The 21261-nt window shown below is 48.6% G+C and overlaps 1 protein-coding gene across 10 annotated transcripts in view; it reads left to right on the top strand.

Moving 5' to 3' along the window:
* Nucleotides 1–21261, top strand: part of NAV3 (neuron navigator 3) — a 1060193-nt gene that overhangs the window by 1018484 nt on the left and 20448 nt on the right. For all 10 annotated transcript variants that reach the window (XM_075344930.1, XM_075344922.1, XM_075344924.1 and 7 more), the window contains 3 exons: nt 166–237; nt 418–614; nt 9384–9502. In XM_075344930.1, the coding sequence (XP_075201045.1) occupies nt 166–237; nt 418–614; nt 9384–9502 (388 nt within the window). The remainder of the gene's footprint in view (nt 1–165; nt 238–417; nt 615–9383; nt 9503–21261) is intronic.

The following is a 21261-nucleotide window of genomic DNA, read 5'->3' on the forward strand; positions in this document are numbered from 1 at the left end:
GGGGCTGGTTAGATACTGAAGTATACAGTCAGCCCTTTAACAGACTAAAACTTTAATTGATGTAAAAAATCTACAAATTACTATTCAACCTTATACATTCTCTATTTTTCATGTGTTATTTCATACTAAGCCTATTTATTAATGTTCTTTCCTGTTTTTCTCCAGCCCATACATTATTGGAACAATGAACCAAAGTATTTTATCATCTCCAAATTTAGAATTACACCACAATTTCAGGTAATTTTGTCATGTGAAATAAAACATCATTAATAAAATTGTTAAATTATCTTTTTAAAGAAAGAACATGAAATGGTTTTAGAAAATTGTGATTTCAATGTTACTTCTAGGAATATACAAGTAGTGATGTTGAGTTTGCTGCATGGCCAAGTTTCATACATATATCATATTCTTTCTTAGGTGGGTTCTATGTGCTAACCACATGGATCCAGTTAAAGGTTTCCTTGGAAGATACTTGAGAAGGAAGCTTATTGAAATGGAAATAGAAAAAAGTTTAAGGAACAACGATCTCATAAAGATAATTGAATGGATTCCTAAGGCGTGGCACCATCTCAACAGCTTCCTGGAGACACACAGTTCTTCTGATATCACCATTGGTAATAAACATTTATGTAAATTTAATATGATGTGTCATTGAATGGTTGTATGCAGCAAAAAATCCCTAAGAAGATGAAATGTGCAAACACACTTTTTGTCCAGTCCTCATTTCAGTGTTCTAAATTGGACAAGAAAGACATGATTTTCCATGTACAACTTGTAAGAGATACTATCATTAGGAGACTGGGTCTGAATAATATTGAATTTGGAATTACCATTTATTTAATTACTAAGTTGATTTTGAAGTTGTTAAATAATTTCAGTAAAAGAAAAGGTTAAATACAAGGTTACACATTGGGGCAATTATTATACAGGTTTCAATTTAAGAAATAGTTTTTAAATTCTGTTATTCAGAATCTTGTAAAATCCTTAAAGTATGATTCTCAAACTTTTAAGTTAATCCCATTCTAGGATTGGGGGATATCTTATTGACTGCTTGGGGTCTGGCCTCTGGGACCTTTGATGTTCAAGGGCCATGATCATGGGATCATAGTACGATATCTCCTATCCTATGGAAGGGGGATATCTTGTCATTTTGAGGATAACACTTTAAAAGGAGCCTATCATCACAGAATGATTGTTCAAATCAAGTGCAGGTGCTCAGGGCACTCTTGGTGGCCAACCAATTCAATGCATCTTCCCACCTATTTGCTTTCTTTTTATCTCCATCCCATTATAGTTTGATTGACAGCTCTGGCTTCATACAGACAGAAAAAAGGGGAGATAGATGGAAAACACGTAGGTGGGAAGGTGTACCCAACTGCTTAGCCACACCAAAGGTGCACCAAGCACTTCTACTCCCTTTAGGCTATGTGCACACGGTGCGTTTTTCTCGGCGTTTTTGCGCGTTTTTCGGGTGCGTTATTGGCCTCAAAACTGCATGACTTTGCTTCCCCAGCAAAGTCTATGAGTTTTCATTTTTGCTGTCCCCACACAGCGTTTTTTTTCAGCTGCGTTTTTGTGGTGACCACAAAAACGCAGCATGTCAATTATTCCCGCGTTTTTCACTGCGCTTTTCATCCATTGAGTTCAATGGGATGTTGAAAGACGCAATGAGAAACGCAAATAGCTGCGTTTTGGTGCGTTTCTAAGACCAAAAACGCAGCTATAAGCGCAGGAGGTGGGTAGTAAAGTGACGTGTACAGGAAGAGGATTCCTTCTGTCAGTATAGACAGAAGCATGAATCCTCCCGGTACCGTCACCGCCGCGTCCACCTCCGGTCCTGTGCATGTATGCTGCCGTGCGGCGCCATGTACAGGCAGGAGGTGGAAGCGGCTGCGAAAACAAAAGTTAACAGTAGAATAAAAAAAAAAAAAGTTATACTCACCTGTCTGCAGAGTCCCGGTGCCATGCCCGCTCCCAGCTCCTGTCACGGTATCGCCGCTCCCGCTCCGGCTGTGTGCAGTCTCCCCGGGGCAGGACCTTGCTTGCAGGACCTGGCGATGGATCACCTGATGCAGTCACCTGACGCATCAGCTGATCGAGTCTCGGGCTGACGCGGGCGCCCGGCCGGTATCAGCGGATGCGTCAGGAGACTTCATCCCTGATTACCGGCAGCTGCTGCAGCGATCGGACAGGATCAGACTCCCGCCCCATCGCTCCGGGAGCTGCCGGTAATTCAGCACATAAGTGAGTATTATTTATTTTTTTTTTTCTACTGATGCATCTGCTGATTGTATAATCGGCTTTTATACAATCAGCTGATGTGTGATGGGATTCACATCCTTTAACCTGACACATCATCTGATCGCTTTGCCTTCCAGCAAACCGATCAGATGATATTGGATCCGGATTGGACGGCGCGGGACCCTAACCCAGGATTACTGCGGAGGGGGGTTCTTTATTTCAATAAAGATGGAGTCACTAATTGTGTTGTGTTTTATTTCTAATAAAAATATTTTTCTGTGTTGTGTTTTTTTTTTATCTTTACTAGAAATTCATGGTGGCCATGTCTAATATTGGCGTGACACCATGAATTTCGGGCTTAGGGCTAGCTGATAATATACAGCTAGCCCTAACTCCATTATTACCTGGCTAGCCACCCGGCATCAGGGCAGCCGGAAGAGTTGGATACAGCGCCAGAAGATGGCGCTTCTATGAAAGCGCCATTTTCTGGGGTGGCTGCGGGACTGCAATTCACAGCGGGGGTGCCCAGAAAGCATGGGCACCCTGCACTGTGGATTCCAATCCCCAGCTGCCTAGTTGTACCCGGTTGGACTCAAAAATGGGGCGAAGCTCACGTCATTTTTTTTAAAAAATTATTTCATGAAATTCATGAAATAATTAAAAAAAAAAGGGCTTCCCTATATTTTTGGTTCCCAGCCGGGTACAAATAGGCAGCTGGGGGTTGGGGGCAGCCCGTACCTGCCTGCTGTACCCGGCTAGCATACAAAAATATGGCGAAGCCCACGTCATTTTTTTTTTTGGGGGGGCAAAGAAATCCTGCATACAGTCCTGGAAGGAGGATGCTGAGCCTTGTAGTTCTGCAGCTGTCTGCTCTTCTGCATACACTAGTGGAGAATGAAGAACACATTGAAGAAGGAAATGACATCAGACCTTTTTTTTTTTTTGCTGCTGTCTGCTCTCCTGCATACACTATTGGATGGAGGATTCTGAGCCTTGTAGTTCGACAGCTGCTGTCTGCTCTCCTGCATACACTATTGGATGGAGGATTCTGAGCCTTGTAGTTCGACAGCTGCTGTCTGCTGTCCTGCATACACTATTGGATCGAGGATGCTGAGCCTTGTAGTTCTGCAGCTGTCTGCTCTTCTGCATACACTAGTGGAGAATGAAGAACACATTGAAGAAGGAAATGACATCAGACCTTTTTTTTTTTTTGTTCACTGATAAAAAACGCATAAGGACGCAGTGAGCAAAAACGCAGCAAAACGCAGCAAAAAAACGCACCAAATCGCGGCAAAACGCGTGCGTTTTTTCGACGCAGGTGCGTTTTTGTGCGTTTTTAGCGGCCAAAAACGCACAAAAACGCAGCCTCAAAAAAACGCAGCGTGTGCACATAGCCTTAATGTATTTACAGTATGTCTGCCAGTGAAGAACTGAAATCTGTTCACATATAGTCGTCTAGGAGACAATTGCTGGCTCTCTGCTACAAAGAGAACCCATTGCAGTGCTTGTGTCGCAGTAGGTGGGGTTATGGGGGGACATAGGGAACACTGACTATGACCTCTAAGAGGTTAAGGGAGTAATCTCTGATCTTGGTTACAGTGAAGACTTGCTCATGTTGTAGATGTTAGTCTGACTGATTAATTCTGTGGACAGGAGTCTTTTATGCAAGTGACAATTTAAGACACCTGTCTTTAATGCAGGTAACAAGTTGATTAGGAGTGGTCTGTAGGAGCCAGAATGCTTAATGGTTGGTATTTTGGGGATCACATACTTATTTCTCTCTGCAAAATGCAAATAAATGTATATAATTTATACAATGTGGTTTTCTGGATTTTATTTTGGATATTCTCTCACTGTTAAAATTAATCTACCCTTAAAATTATAGACTATTCATGTCTTTGTCAGTGGGTAAACTTACAAAATTAGCAAGGGATTAAATACTTATTTATACTTATTTCCTTCACTGTATTAGAGGATTATGGAAGCTGTATAATACATCCTTCACTTACAATTGATGTGTGGACACTCCTCCTGAGTCCTCACCATTTCTGCACTGTAATTGGTATGGTGCTTTGTGTTAACTACTTTTCTACTGTAACCTAATAGCGTGTCACAGTGTGAGAATGGGTTACATTACCTTTTTTATGTTCATATACTATGGATTTGTCTTCAGATCTGTTATTCCAAGATTTTACATATTTTTTCCATTTGCTTATCTTATTTGCATTTGTTTCTAATGCTTCTTAGGCCTGCAACACACATCCGTTGAAAACGTGAATGTTTGGTCCGTTTCCGTACATACCGGAGATACGACCAAACGTGCACATATGTTGTTCTATGTTAAAAGACACACGTGCGTGTTATTTGATCTTCCGTGTGTTCGTGTGCGTCCCACGTTTTTTACTCCGTTTGGCACGGAAGCATGTTCGTTTTTGGGACAGAGCACGCACACACGGACATAATGTTAGCCTATGGGAGTCCAAATAAAACGTTCCTTGCATGGATGTGTGGTTATGTTGTCCATGAGAAATGTCCGTGTGTGATGCAAAATGTCATTACTACATGTTGGACGGAAGACAGAGTAGCGGGATGAAAATGAACTCGGGTGAACTTCACCCGACTTCATTGTCATGCCGCGGCTCTGTCTGTGTGCCGTGTACTGATTAGCAGTCACCTGTGAAGGATTCACCGGTGACCGCTAATCCCCCGAGTGACTGAGTGTCCCCCCCTCTCTCATACTTACCGATCCCCGATCACCGGCGCTGCACGGTGTTCACACTGCTTCGGCGGCTTTTTCTAATTTGAAAAAGCCGGCCGCTCATTAAACAATCTTGTATTCCCTGCTTTCCCCGCCCACCGGCGCCTATGACTGGTTGCAGTGAGACACGCCCCCACGCTGAGTGACAGGTGTCTCACTGCACCCAATCACAGCAGTCGGTGGGCATGTCACTATGGAGTATAGAAATAAATAAAGCGAGGAACAGCTGTGCAGAGAATACGCGGCAACAATTACTTTGAATATGCCGGCCGCTCATTAATCAATCTCGTATTCCCTGCTTTCCCTGCCCACCGGCGCCTATGATTGGTTGCAGTCAGACACGCCCCCCCACGCTGAGTGACAGCTGTCTCACTGCACCCAATCACAGCAGCCGGTGGGTGTGTCTATACTGTGCAGTAAAATAAATAAATAATTTAAAAAAACGGCGTGCGGTCCCCCCAATTTTAAAACCAGCCAGATAAAGCCATACGGCTGAAGGCTGGGATTCTCAGGATGGGGAGCCCCACGTTATGGGGAGCCCCCCAGCTTAACAATATCAGTCAGCAGCCGCCCAGAATAGCCGCATACATTAGATGTGACTGTTTTGGGACAGTACCCGGCTCTTCCCGATTTGCCCTGGTGCGTTGGCAAATCGGGGTAATAAGGAGTTAATGGCAGCCCATAGCTGCCACTAAATCCTAGATTAATCATGTCATGCGTCTCCCCGAGATACCTTCCATGATTGATCTGTAAATTACAGTAAATAAACATACACACCTGAAAAATCCTTTATTAGAAATAAAAAACACAAACACATTCCCTGGTTCACCAATTTAATAAGCCTTAAAAAGCCCTCCATGTCCGGTGTAATCCAGGATGGTCCAGCGTCGCTTCCAGCTCTGCTGCATGGAGGTGACCGGAGCAGCAGAAGACACAGCCGCTCCTGTCACCTCCACGCAGTAAATGAAGAGAGCCGCGTGATCAGCTGAGCTGTCAATGAGGTTACTCGCGGCCACCGCTGGATGCAGCGGTGGCCGCGGGTAACCTCAGTGACAGCTCAGCTGATCGCGCTACTCACCTCAGTTGCTGCGTGGAGCTGACCGGAGCGGCGGTGAGTAGCGCGATCAGCTGAGCTGTCACTGAGGTTACCCGCGGCCACCGCTGCATCCAGCGGTGGCCGCGAGTAACCTCATTGACAGCTCAGCTGATCACGCGGCTCTCTTCATTTGCTGCGTGGAGCTGACCGGACCGGCGGTGTCTTCTGCTGCTCTGGTCACCTCCATGCAGCAGAGCTGGAAGCGACGCTGGACCATCCTGGATTACGCCGGACATGGAGGGCTTTTTGGGGCTGATTAAATTGGTGAACCATGAATGTGTTTGTGTTTTTTATTTCTAATAAAGGATTTTTCAGGTGTGTGTGTTTGATCTGTAATTTACAGTAAATAATCATGGAAGGTATCTCGGGGAGACGCATGACATGATTAATCTAGGATTTAGTGGCAGCTATGGGCTGCCATTAACTCCTTATTACCCCGATTTGCCAACGCACCAGGGCAAATCGGGAAGAGCCGGGTTCTGTCCCAGAACAGTCGCATCTAATGTATGCAGAAATTCTGGGCGGCTGCTGACTGATATTGTTAGGCTGGGGGGCTCCCCATAACATGGTGCTCCCCATCCTGAGAATACCAGCCTTCAGCCGTATGGCTTTATCTGGCTGGTTTTAAATTTGGGGGGACCGCACGCTGGTTTTTTTAATTATTTATTTATTTATTTCTATACTCCATAGTGACACGCCCACCGACTGCTGTGATTGGGTGCAGTGAGACACCTGTCACTCAGCGTGGGGGCGTGTCTCACTGCAACCAATCATAGGCGCCGGTGGGCAGGGAAAGCAGGGAATAAGATTGTTTAATGAGTGGCCGGCTTTTTCAAATTAGAAAAAGCCGCCGGAGCAGTGTGAACGCCGTGCAGCGCGGGTGATCGGGGATCGGTGAGTATGAAAGAGGGGGGGACACTTCAGTCACCCGGGGGATTAGCGGTCACCGGTGAGTCCTTCACGGGTGACCGCTAATCAGGACGCGACACAGACAGAGCCGCGGTATGAGGATGAAGTCGGGTGAAGTTCACCCGAGTTCATTCTCAGCGCGCGACTCTGTCTGCTGTCAGCCGGTATGTATCAACGACATTTAACATCACACACGGACATTTCACACGGACAACACACACACACACGTCAGTTAATTTTCACACGCACACACGGCCATTCCACATGCACACGTGGTTACCATACGCCGGACACACAGCCACCACACGTGCGTTATTTACGGACCAAAAAACAGATTACGGACATGAAAAACGGCCCGTATTACACGTGCGTGGTTATCAAGGACGTGTGTTTTAGGCCTTATGTTGTGTAATGCTGTTACCATAATGTTTTTTCCTTCTCTATGTTCCCTTTACACTAACCCAGATTTCATGTACATTTCATTAGACAGATACTGCAGTAAAAACTTTGCGGTAATTCACTTTTTTTTATATATAACTATTTTATTTTTGTCTTAGGGACTCTGTATACTTTGCCTTCAGTTTGTTATCCCTTTGTCTTATCTTTCCTTATCTGTTCAACCACCTTACAATCCAATCTGAAACACTGGAACTTGTTCAATCTTTTATGTGAGACACATAGAAGGTTGCTGAAATCTAGATAAGCTGCATCTACTGCTCCACACTGATCTATTACCTTAATCGTCCAGTCAAAAAAATCAATTTCAAGGTTTGAGTAATATGATCTCTCCTTGCTGCACGTCGCTGGACTTTGGATTTTAAACAATTCTTTCTTTCAAGTGTTCTTTATTGTATTTACACTTCTGAAAACAAGGTCACTGGTATGTAGCTTTCTGCCATGTATTTTACTCAGATTATTTACACTTTGAGGGTCTCATCAGCATGAATTTTCAAGAGCAAAAAGCCTAGTTTGACCCAGATACATATTCTTAGCAATGAAGGCATTTTCTCCATCTGTCAACTTAAAGAGCAGCCATCATCAGAAAATGACTTATTGTTTAAATCAGGTCTTTCGGTTACATGTACAGTATCTCTGAAAAAAATGTGGCTGTTTTTTAGTCACATCACCATGTTTATAAAAAAAAAAAAAAATAGTAATTTTACAATTTTTACAGTGGTCACTCGGGCTATTTTAGACATACTTTCTAGGCAGAGTTTTTAGCAGGCTTCTTATTAGCAAAGGCAGGATTGGAAGAACAGATAAAATCTCTTTACATAGCTGATAACACAGGATAAACAATTCACAATAGGCAATGAATGTCACAGCTGACCATTTGCAAATGCATTTGATGCTTCAATACAAAACATTGGGTCGAGTTTGTTTATTGTGGGCAATATACATGTGTTGTTTCCTAAAACAACAGGAAGTTGGAGTCTAAACAGTTCAGGAAAATAGAAGGAAGCACTCTTGGTAGTAGAAATCCAAAATCAGGTTAAACATCATATTTATTGTATAGTTTAAAATAGAAAAAACATGCAACAGATATAGTCTACGCGTTTCGAGCATGCAGGTTCTTAATCATGGGTCATGATGCTAAAAAGCAAAGACTCAATATTTCCAGAGTTGACTCTAATTTTGCAAGACTTCTGCGATTCACACTGACATGCTGGATATCATCTTCTGGACCTAATCCTGAGTAATGGCAATGCATTCTTGCCTAATCTGTGTATTTTATCCCAGTTTTTCTGTTTTTGTTTATCCACTTGCTTTTAGAGGATTGACCAGAAGCTGTCAAAGGGATTGAAAGCTTGGGAGTTTCCTGATCATGAACCCAAAAATTTCAATGTTGTGTTCACTGAGGCACTTGGTTATCACATTTGCCTTGTGCCAAATTAAATGGTGCTCCATCATGACAGGAAAAGTATTATTCATCACCAAATTGCTCCTGAATCATTGGGAGAATTAGGTCTTGGAGGGTGTTTAGATACCATGCTATATTTATGGCAGTGTTTTTAGGCAAAATTTTGAGTGAGCCCAGTTCCTTGGATGAAAAGCAACCCAACATAGTAGTGGTCTCAGGATGCTTTATTCTTGGCATCACACAGGGTAATGCTCACTTTTTCTTCTCTAGATAATCATTCATCCAGATGTCCAAAACAGTCTGAAGGGGGTTTCATCAGAAAACATAACTTTGCAGGAAGTATAAGAATTGTAGAGGACTAGAGTAAAGTTATTGTCTCTGATGAAGCCCTCTTCAGACTTCTTGCGACATTTAGACACAAGGCTTGGCATGTGTGTCGTAGCATATAATGTAATTTCATTTAGAAAGAATAATAAATTCACCTTTTAAAACTAATCTTTACCTGTCTGTTTTCATAGGTCCCCGCTTATTCCTTTCCTGCCCAATGGATGTGGATGGATCCAAAATATGGTATACAGACCTATGGAATTATTCTGTCATACCATATCTCCTAGAAGCAGTGAGAGAAGGACTTCAGGTATAAAATCAAGTTGCTAAAGTAACAGTGAATTTAGTTACAATGCCATGGAAAAAATTCATACGCCATGAATTTTTCCACTTTTTTATGTTAAACCCCAAACTTAACTGTATTTAATTGCGATTTTATGTGATATCTCAACACAAAGTAGCAAGTATTTGTGAAGTGTTAAGAAAATGATATATGGTTTTCTAAATATTTTAAAAATATTAATCTTTAAATTGTGCTGTGTATTCAACCCTCTGTAGTCTGATACCCCTAAATATTATCCTCAGTGACCAATTGCCTCTATAAGTCACATAATTTGTAAATTTAGTCCAGCTGTGTGTAAGTTATTCTCAGTAGAACTACAGCTGCTCTGTGAAGGCCTCAGAGGTTTGTTTGAAAACATTAGTGATCAAACAGTATCATGAAAACCAAGGAACACATGCGTGAGGTCAGGGATAAAGTTGTGGAGAAGAGTAAAACAGAATTAGGTTGTAAAAAAAATCACACAGAGCACTGTTCCAAAAATGGAAGAAGTATGGCATAAATGTGAACCTACCATGACATAGCCATCCACCTAAGCTGACATCCAAAGCAATGAGAGCACTAATTAGAGAAGCAGCCAAGAGACCTGTGGTCACTCTCGATATGCTGCAGAGATCCACGCCACAGGTCAGGAAGGAGAATATGTCCACAGGACAATAATTAAATCTGTCCTTTACGGAAGACTGCCAAGAAGAAAGCCATTTTTGAAAGGAAACCATAATACAGTTGTGCCGCCCCCATGGAAGCAGCCGGGCTGCTCGGATCCGGGTTCGCTGTGGCTCGAGGGTCTCCGGACCTGGGGGTCGTGCGGCCACTCAAGTGAAAGGGGATATTTATAGGGGAGTTGTTATGTAGTTCGTGACGTCACCCGTGGTGTACGGTAATTTGGGGAGTACCGCCGCTGCCATTGGGAGTACCCGGGGTGATGAAGTGGGGCAGCAAGGTGTCATAGCCCTCCACGGGTAGGGGTGATGCCCCGGGACTCAGTGAGGGGGTGCTGTGGGGTGCAGGGGTCACTCTTGTACTCACTCAGTTCATAAGCAGACGCTGACAACCAAGTAAACAAAGTCTCTGAATACCGCTGCCGCTGAGGGGAGCTCGTCCGGGTCCCGTCCCCAATGGTGCTGCCTGGTGATCCATGACCTGCCTCTTGGCACTTAGTTTGACTTCAAATTGGTGGCCCGATAGCATGGAACTAGCTGGCCCCCGCTCCCTGCTATGGCTAAGTATGGGAACCTGCTCTCAGGGCTCACGCTTGGGATTTTCTGGACCGTTTTGGATTGGAAAGTTCTATCCCCCTTGTTGCGCTAATACACCGATTCTGGAGTGGTTGGGAACGGATCATAAAGGCTCCATTCTCCTCAGGTGATTTATCAGGTTGCCTGAAGCTACTTCCCGACCTAGGGTCCGTGTACCCCATCGTGCTTTCGGTCCCGGACCGGTGACAGTGCTATGCTGACGGCTGTCCTCCTCGACAGGTCCAGGCACCTTGCCACAATCCCCTGCGACCGGGGGTCTGACTCATCTAGGCCCAGACCACTGTCTGCAATCTACACAGTTCCTTCAGGAGCCAATGCTCCCGACTTCCTCTGAGCTCCTCACAGCTCGAGGGCTACTTCCCAACTCTCTCTTTACTCACTGACTGACTACACTCCTCACTTCCCCCTCCTGACCCCCCCAAGTGGGCGACTCTATTCCACTCAAGCTGTCCACTGGTGTGTCTGTGGGTGTGGTGCAGGGTGTGTCTAGGATTTGATTTACTGTTGGAGGCAACACCATTTAGATAGGGACCCAGAACCATGAGGGAGGTGGAATGCCGCACAGAAGGGCAGCTTGTGCAGTACCCTGTGACGACCTGATAGTCCAGGGGCGTCACACAGTAGATCACAAAAGTGAATACATCACTCACATTCTTGTAGATATTTTATTATATCTTTCCATGGGACAACACTGAGGTTATGACACTTTGATACAATGTAAAGTAGTCACTGTACAGCTATATTAGTGCAAATTTGATATGCCCTCTAAATAACTCAACACAGCCATTAATGACTAATCCGTTGGCAATAAAAGTGAGTGCACCCATAGTGAAAATGGCCAAATTGTGCCCAACTAGTTATTTTCCCTCCTCGGTGTCATGTGACTCATTAGTGTTACAAGGTCTCAGGTTTGAAGGGGTGCAGGTGTTTTAAATTATGTGTTATCGCTCACACACTCTCTCATACCGGTCACTGGAAGTTTAACATGGCACCACTTGGCAAAGAATTCTCTAAGGATCTTAAAAAAAAAAAGTTGTTGCTCTACATAAAGATGATCTAGGTTATAAGAAGATTGCCAACACCCTGAAACTGAGCTGTAATACGGTGGTGAAAATCATACAGCAATTTTACAAGGCAGGTTCCACTCAGAACAGGTCTCTCGCTGGTTGACTAAAGAAGTTTGTGATATACTGTAAGTTGGCAGGTGTAATGTGAAAAACTGTGGAAAGGTTCCTGGGGCATGAATACTTTTTTAAGGCAGTGTAATGTGTTCTTAACTATACCTTGAAAAATGTTTTTGCCAAATTGTGGACCCTTAAATACCTCATAGATTCAGTTTCTGAGATCACCACTGATCACTCAACACAGTCTGTGATGGTCTTAAGGGGGCTTTACACACAACGACATTGCTAACGAGATGTCGTTGGGGTCACGGAATTCGTGACGCACATCCGGCCTTTTTAGCGATGTTGTTGCGTGTGAAACGTTGCTGTTGCAGGACGCAGGTTGTTCATCGTTCCTGAGGCAGCACACATCGCTACGTGTGACACCCCGGGAACGAGGTACAACACCTAACCTGCGTCCTCCGGCAACGAGGTGGGCATGACTTTCATGCGTCTGCTCTCCGCCCCTCTGCTTCTATTGAATGGCTGCCGTGTGACGTTGCTGTGATGCCGCACGAACCGTCCCCTTAGAAAGGAGGCGGTTCGCCGGCCACAGCGACGTTGCAAGGCAGGTAAGTCCGTGTGACGGGTTCTAGCGATGTTGTACGCCACGGGCAGCGATTTGCCCGGAATACACAACCGACGGGGGTGGGTGCTTTCACCAGCGACATCGCTAGTGATGTCGCTGCGTGTAAAGCAGCCTTTAGGATCCAGACTCACCAATCTACAATCTGTTTAAAGAGGTTTTCCAATGAACAAAGTTCATGTTAATCAATTGATCTTGGAATAATTATAAGTTCAACAATTGAATGTGTTTAAAAAAAATGTTCCTATTCTGACATAATATTATACATTACTCTCAAAAAGTAAGGGATATTTGTCTTTCGGGTGAAATTTATGTAAAACATAAACATTCACACTACAGTGATATTTTATAATGAAAGTAGTGCATTTAAGTAGAAGCATGCAATGATGATTTCCTCATCTCAAGCAACTGATTGAAACAAAAGCCAAGAACACTTGTGAGTATACCCCCAAAATGTCTCAATAACTTGTAGTGTAGGTCTTGAGCAGCAATTAGGGCATGACTACGATGTCTCATGCTGTTCACAAGTTGAGTAATTGTCTGCTGCGGCATGTCATTCCACTCTCCCTGGAGGGTAGCCCTCAGGTCATTGAGGTTCTGCGGAATAGAGTTATGAGCCTTGTGAGGCAAATCCCGGGATATGAAGATGAATTATGACTTCCAGTCATAATCGCTCATCACTCCCTGGCAGTGCCCCCCTCCCTTCTTGTCCTCAATGTCCAGCATCTGTGAAGGTGTCACATCCCATGGCCATCTCCTATGATATGGAAATTAGGTGATGTGGGAACAATGGACACAGGATGACTCCCTGCCGTGACCCTGTGGTAGGAGCTGCTATCTAATTAGCAAGCTTGGAAGTATCCAGACAGAACGACTCCAGTAAAAAATGGTTCATATCTCGCAAGCCATATTTCCGATAAATATGGCAACCATAAAAATGGTGTCTCCGCATGCGGACGATGCTGGCACACCCTTTTTATGGGAGCGGGAGCTTGGGAAATACCCCAGGCGTGATATCAGCCAATGGGGAACTAGTAGACAAGTCATGAAACCTCTCGTTCTGTAGCTAAATTCATAGCTGTCACAATGAGAGCGTCCCAGGCAAAGTTATGGCCCATATTCCATGTTGTGGATTGTCCATAACTCCAGCCAGGGGTGGAGCAGTGCTCCCTCTGAGGTCACTAAGGTAGGAGGGGACCTGGATTTGCCCAGGTTGATAACCCTACTTCGGCCATTTTCCAGGGTTCTTTCGCTGGGGGTCACGTGCAGGAAACATCTGTGGGAGTTCCTAGAAACCTGGTCTACAGCGCCCCCCTGTGGCCAGACGCACAAGGTAACTGATTGAATTGCATACCTGTTTGTAAACCATGCTTTATCTGTAACTGTACTCTGACATATGTATATTCTGTAGATTCCCTATTGTATATATTGTAGTTTCTAGTGTGCTTTAGGCTGATTAAATTATATAATTAATCTTGGGCTGTTCTGTTATCTCGATCTTGAATCCCACGTCTGTGTGTTCGGCTAATAGTTACCGTGAAGCGGTTGGTGGCAGCGAGTTGTGCCAAGGATTATTGTTGGGAGGCCAGTGAGATTCGGGGAGGTTTTATATATTCCGCCCGCGGAGGTCGGGGGAATATATACCCTACTCTCACTGGGGACCCTTCAATAATCGGCATAAGTAGTATAGCGGCCTCCTTGCTTATTGTCGGGCAATTCCATAATTGGCCTGACTATAAGAGGGGCGCTAGAGAGCGCGTCACGTGCTCTGTCTGTCGGTCGGGAGGTATAAAGGAGGGGTGACCCCCCACTTGTTACCCCCCGATTGTGACGTACTGGTAGCCAGCGCGGGGGATTTCTGAGTGAACCCCCCCGGTGGTTTGTGACATATTGGTGGCATAGCGGTGGGATCGAGATAATAGTGTGTGTGAGTGTGAGACCCATACTCCCAGACACTAAAGACTGCCTGCAGCAGCTGTGGCTGCTGGGGTCTTCAGACTAGCTCAACACTAGAGTGTCAGAGTGCAGATACTGTAAGGTGTGTGGAGGCATCAGGTGTCAGTTCTGTGTCAGTGACCAAAAGTCTGCAAGAATGGCTGATGGCACCAGGAGCAGAGCTAGGCAACTGGCCAATGCTAAAGCAGGAGCCGAAGAGAGGGAGGACGGTGCTGTGGACAGTAATGAGGAGGTTGCCCACGAGTCCTCCAGGAGCTCGACGCCAGAAAACAGCTCTGCAGAGGACATTGCACAACCTGGCACTGCTGGACAAGATGAGGAGCAGCTCACCCAAGGGTCCTCAACGAGCCAGATGCCAGCCCTCCGCTCTGCAATGGACAGTGAATCACCAGGCTCCGCAGCGGGCCGCAGATCACCACGTGCCATTCCACCGAGCCTGGGAGGCTCGGATAGCCTTCTTCAAATGGCTATGGCCCTTCTCCAGGCTGGAGACCGGGAGGGCTACAGGGAACTCATGGCAGAGCGCAGGGCAGCGTGTGAGGCTGCGGAGCGGCAGGCAGAGCGGCAGGCAGCGCGTGAAGAGCGCCAGGCAGAGCGTGAGGCTGCGGAGCGACGGCAACAGGCAGACCGGGACCACCAGCTGCAGCTAGCTCAGCTCCGGCCCTCATCAGCCACACGTGACCTTCAAGACACCAAACTTCCAAAGGTCCGTGTTGAGGACTTCCCAGTGCTGGAGAAGGATGGAGACTTGGACTCTTTCTTGACTGCTTTTGAACGGACTTGCTTGCAGCACCATCTGGACAAGGACCAGTGGGCCAAATACCTGACCCCCCGTTTAAGGGGTAAGGCCCTGGAAATCCTTGGGGACTTGCCTGCTGAGGCAGATCAGGGCTACGACACCATCAAGCGGGCCCTGATCCAACAGTACAACCTCACTCCAGAGTCCTACCGCAAGAAGTTCCGGAGCCTACAGAAGGGACCAAAGGACTCCTGGGCTGACCACAGGCGGGCACTTGCCCGAGCTGCCGACCACTGGACCCAAGGCCTGCAGCTTTCCACCGGACCGGAGATCCTGGACTTGTTCATCACGGAGCAACTCTTGTGGAACTGCCCTGAGGATCTCCGCCAGTTCATCCGAGACCAGAAGCCAAAGGGGTCCACGGCTACAGCTGCCCTGGCCGATGACTACACCAACAATCGGGCTCCTGAGGCCAGGAGAGCAGCCACCAGCAGCACCTGGAGAGGGGGTAAGATGAACTCTGCGACTGCCCCACCTGCCCCTAGACTGCAGGGGGTGTCCCCCTCAACTCCCCTCTCCAGGCCCGTGGCAGAACCAAGACGGTGCCACCAGTGCAACCTACCTGGACACTTCAAGGCCATGTGCCCTCAGCGTCCCAAGGCCCCGGCTCCGTCCCCGTCCCAAGGGCCGCCCAAGGTGTATTGTGTGGGTGGGGGTGGTGGTAGGTCCCTGGACAGCTTCCAACCTGTCACCGTCGGCCGGTCTGTGACCATAGGACTGCGAGACAGCGCCTCGGAGGTGACTCTGGTGCGGCCTGAGATGGTGTCCCCCCAAGACTTGATCCCTGGAAAAACCCTCGCTGTCTCCGGGATTGGAGGCATTGACCCGGCGCTGCCTGTTGCTGACATTTATGTGGACTGGGGCGCAGGGCGAGGGGTGAGGGAGGTGGGGGTAACTGATCGGATCCCCGCAAACGTGCTACTTGGGACAGATTTGGGGCAGATAACCTCCCAGTTTGGGCCCCCACCAAGGGCTGAACCTTCAGCCAGTACGGACATGACTCCTGACAATGTTAATGTGTTATCTATGAATGATGTGAGAGAGGGGGGAGTGAACTCTGATATTTCTGCTTGCACAGACACCATAGACACACACACAGCTGCAGCTGTGACAGGGGAGGGGGTCAGAGAAAGGTGTGACAATGCCTCTACAAGTAATCAGCCTGTGAGCTGGGATCTGCTGCCCTCTGCAGGGATAAGCAGAGAGCAGGGTGCTGCAGGGGGAGGACCAGTGTGTGGGGTGGGGGCTACCACAGCAAATGTGGGGTCCCCAGAGATTTCACAGCGGGGTTCTGTTGCTGCAGGAGGGGAACAGGCAGGTGAGATTGGGGCCGGTCCAGGAGTGGAAGTGCTCCCAGGTAAGATCTCGGTGCATGGTTCCCCCACAACCGGGGTGTCAGGAAGCCAGGTCGGTCTGCCTGAACCGGCGACTTGGTCAGGAACGGAGGAGGAGCAGGCACGACCCACGGTCGCAGCGGCTGTGGCCGCTGTCACCCGCAGTGGGAGTGCTGGAAGCCAAGGGGCCTCCCGGAGGTCCGATAGCTCTTCCCCTTCTGACCAAGTGGCAGCCGAGTCAGGTGGAGGCCAGGACACAGGTCCCGGGGTACTGACCGAAGATGTGACAGTCTCGTCGATTCTGGCCACATCTAGTCAGGGGTTTCAGGCAGCGTTAGAAGCTGACGACAGCCTGAAAGCTCTTAAGGAGCAGGCGGCACAGCCTCCCTCGGACTCGGACCCGGAGCGAGTGGTCTGGGACCAAGGACGGCTGTACCGGGCCACGGTCCAGCAGGGTTCACCGGAGGCGTGGCCCAGGGACCGACAGTTGGTGGTACCCTATCCGTTCCGGACGGAGTTGTTGCGGATCGCACATGAGATTCCGATGGCCGGACACCTAGGGATCGCTAAGACCAAGGCCAGGTTAAACCAGCATTTCTACTGGCCAAAAATGGGGGCCGATGTGGCTGCCTACTGCCGTTCGTGTGAAACCTGTCAGAGAGTGGGGAAGGCGGGGCCACGCCCCAAAGCCCCACTGGTATCTCTGCCCATCATCGATGAGCCTTTCAGGAGGGTGGCTGTGGATCTGGTCGGCCCGCTGGCCATCCCCAGCAGCTCCGGGAAACGCTTCATACTGACGGTAGTGGACTATGCCACCCGGTACCCAGAAGCAGTGGCCTTGTCGTCCATTCGGGCTGACAAGGTGGCCACCGCATTGCTGGAGATTTTCTCCCGAGTGGGTTTTCCCCAGGAAATGCTCACTGACCGGGGGACCCAATTCATGTCCCAGCTGATGGAGGCCCTCTGTAAGCAAGTCCAGGTGCGACATCTGGTGGCCAGCCCGTACCATCCACAGACTAATGGCCTGTGCGAGCGGTTCAATGGCACCTTAAAGCAGATGCTTAAGATGTTGGTCGACTCCCATGGGCGTGACTGGGAGCGGTATCTCCCACACCTGTTATTTGCTTACCGGGAGGTTCCACAGGCCTCAACAGGATTCTCACCGTTTGAGCTCCTGTACGGGCGACGTGTGCGGGGCCCCCTGGCTCTGGTGAAAGAGGCTTGGGAAGGGGATTTGGCCACCCCTGGAGTGTCGGTTATCGAGTATGTCATGCGCTTCCGGGACAAAATGCAGGCCTTGACGCAACTGGTACACGACAATATGGCTCAAGCCCAGGCCGATCAGAAGCGTTGGTACGACCAGAACGCTTGTGAGAGGACCTACCAAGTGGGTCAAAAGGTGTGGGTACTGGTCCCCGTACCACAGGACAAGCTTCAGGCAGCCTGGGAAGGCCCATACCTCGTGTACCAGCAGCTCAACCCTGTGACGTACCTGGTCACCCTGGACCCTGCCCGTGGAAGGCGGAAGCCCTTCCATGTGAACATGATGAAGGCACATCATGAGCGGGAGGCATGTGCGCTCCCCGTGTGCAACCTGCCCGAGGAGGGAGAAGCGGAAACCCTCTTGGATATGCTAGCCCAGGTTAGGGCAGGCGGATCCATGGAGGATGTGGAGGTTGGCCACCAGCTCTTGGAGGACCAACGGTCCCAGCTGTGGGCCACCCTCCTCCCCTTCCGGGGGTTGTTTACCAACCAGCCCGGAAGGACTGACTTGGCTGTCCATCACGTGGACACTGGGGATCATCCCCCGATCCGGCGTTCAGCATATCGGGTCTCCCTGGAGGTGCAGCAACACATGCGCCAGGAGATTGACGAGATGCTGAAGCTGGGGGTGATCCAGGCATCCAACAGCGCTTGGGCCTCGCCTGTAGTCCTCGTCCCTAAGAAGGACCGAACCACTCGGTTCTGCGTGGACTACAGGGGGCTCAATGCTGTCACGGTCGCCGATGTGTACCCAATGCCACGCATCGATGACCTGCTCGATCAGTTGGCCGGGGCTCAGTACCTGACCATCATGGACCTGAGCCGGGGATATTGGCAGATCCCCCTGACTCGCAAGGCCAGGGAACGCTCTGCCTTTATTACCCCATTTGGACTATACGAGTCCACGGTGATGCCATTCGGGATGAGGAATGCCTCTGCCACTTTCCAGCGGATGGTCAACACCCTGCTCAAGGGACTTGAAGGGTACGCGGCCGCGTACCTGGATGACATTGCCGTCTTCAGTCCCACCTGGGAGGACCACCTAGAGCATCTAGCACAGGTGCTCAGGCGGATCCACCGGGCAGGTTTGACCATCAAGCCGGGAAAGTGTCAGCTGGCCATGAGCGAGGTCCAGTACCTCGGTCACCGGGTAGGCGGGAGAACACTGAAGCCCGAGCCTGAGAAAGTGGAGGCCATCGCATCCTGGCCCACCCCCAGGACCAAGAAGCAGGTGATGTCCTTCTTGGGGACCGCTGGGTACTATAGGAGGTTTGTTCCACGCTATAGTAGCCTGGCAAAGCCCTTGACGGACCTCACCAAGAAGAAGCTGCCCTCTGCAGTCGATTGGACAATGGACTGCGAGACAGCCTTCCAGGCCCTAAAGGACGCCCTGTCCAGCCCGCCCGTGCTACAGGCAGCCGACTTCACGCGGCCGTTTGTAGTACAGACCGACGCCAGTGACTTCGGCCTCGGTGCGGTGCTCAGCCAGGTGGACTCTGCGAGCCAAGAGCACCCAGTCTTGTACCTGAGCAGGAAGCTGTTACCAAGGGAAGTGGCCTATTCCACGATGGAGAAGGAGTGCCTGGCCATAGTGTGGGCCCTGCAGCGTCTGCAACCCTCTCTATACGGGCGCCACTTCATCGTGGAGACGGACCACAATCCCCTCAGCTGGTTGCACACCGTCTCTGGGACGAATGGGCGATTGTTGCGATGGAGCCTTGCGCTCCAGCAATACAACTTCACCATTCGCCACAAAAGGGGCCGTGACCACGGTAACGCAGACGGGCTGTCCCGACAAGGAGAGGTCGCGGACGGGCGCACGGGGGAACACCGGAGTGTGCTGCCCCCTAGCGCCCTCAAAAGGGGGGAGGTGTGAGGCAAATCCCGGGATATGAAGATGAATTATGACTTCCAGTCATAATCGCTCATCACTCCCTGGCAGTGCCCCCCTCCCTTCTTGTCCTCAATGTCCAGCATCTGTGAAGGTGTCACATCCCATGGCCATCTCCTATGATATGGAAATTAGGTGATGTGGGAACAATGGACACAGGATGACTCCCTGCCGTGACCCTGTGGTAGGAGCTGCTATCTAATTAGCAAGCTTGGAAGTATCCAGACAGAACGACTCTAGTAAAAAATGGTTCATATCTCGCAAGCCATATTTCCGATAAATATGGCAACCATAAAAATGGTGTCTCCGCATGCGGACGATGCTGGCACACCCTTTTTATGGGAGCGGGAGCTTGGGAAATACCCCAGGCGTGATATCAGCCAATGGGGAACTAGTAGACAAGTCATGAAACCTCTCGTTCTGTAGCTAAATTCATAGCTGTCACAATGAGAGCGTCGGCGTCCGCCTACGACGCTCCCAGGCAAAGTTATGGCCCATATTCCATGTTGTGGATTGTCCATAACTCCAGCCAGGGGTGGAGCAGTGCTCCCTCTGAGGTCACTAAGGTAGGAGGGGACCTGGATTTGCCCAGGTTGATAACCCTACTTCGGCCATTTTCCAGGGTTCTTTCGCTGGGGGTCACGTGCAGGAAACATCTGTGGGAGTTCCTAGAAACCTGGTCTACAGCGCCCCCCTGTGGCCAGACGCACAAGGTAACTGATTGAATTGCATACCTGTTTGTAAACCATGCTTTATCTGTAACTGTACTGACATATGCATATTCTGTAGATTCCCTATTGTATATATTGTAGTTTCTAGTGTGCTTTAGGCTGATTAAATTATATAATTAATCTTGGGCTGTTCTGTTATCTCGATCTTGAATCCCACGTCTGTGTGTTCGGCTAATAGTTACCGTGAAGCGGTTGGTGGCAGCGAGTTGTGCCAAGGATTATTGTGGGGAGGCCAGTGAGATTCGGGGAGGTTTTATATATTCCGCCCGCGGAGGTCGGGGGAATATATACCCTACTCTCACTGGGGACCCTTCAATAATCGGCATAAGTAGTATAGCGGCCTCCTTGCTTATTGTCGGGCAATTCCATAATTGGCCTGACTATAAGAGGGGCGCTAGAGAGCGCGTCACGTGCTCTGTCTGTCGGTCGGGAGGTATAAAGGAGGGGTGACCCCCCACTTGTTACCCCCCGATTGTGACGTACTGGTAGCCAGCGCGGGGGATTTCTGAGTGACCCCCCCCGGTGGTTTGTGACAAGCCTGTACACAGTGACTCAGCAGATCACATAGGCTTTCTATGGGATTCAGATCTGGAGAAAGTGCAAGCCACTCCATTTGAGGTACTCCAGTCTACAGCAGCCATTCCCTAATGATGCGTCCTCAATGAACTGGAGCATTGTCATCCATGAAGATGAAATTAGGACTATGTTGTTTATTTAGAGGTACAATGACTGGATTAATGATGTTGT

This window comes from Anomaloglossus baeobatrachus, chromosome 4 (genome assembly GCF_048569485.1).
Source record: "Anomaloglossus baeobatrachus isolate aAnoBae1 chromosome 4, aAnoBae1.hap1, whole genome shotgun sequence".
Taxonomy (NCBI): Eukaryota; Metazoa; Chordata; class Amphibia; order Anura; family Aromobatidae; genus Anomaloglossus; species Anomaloglossus baeobatrachus.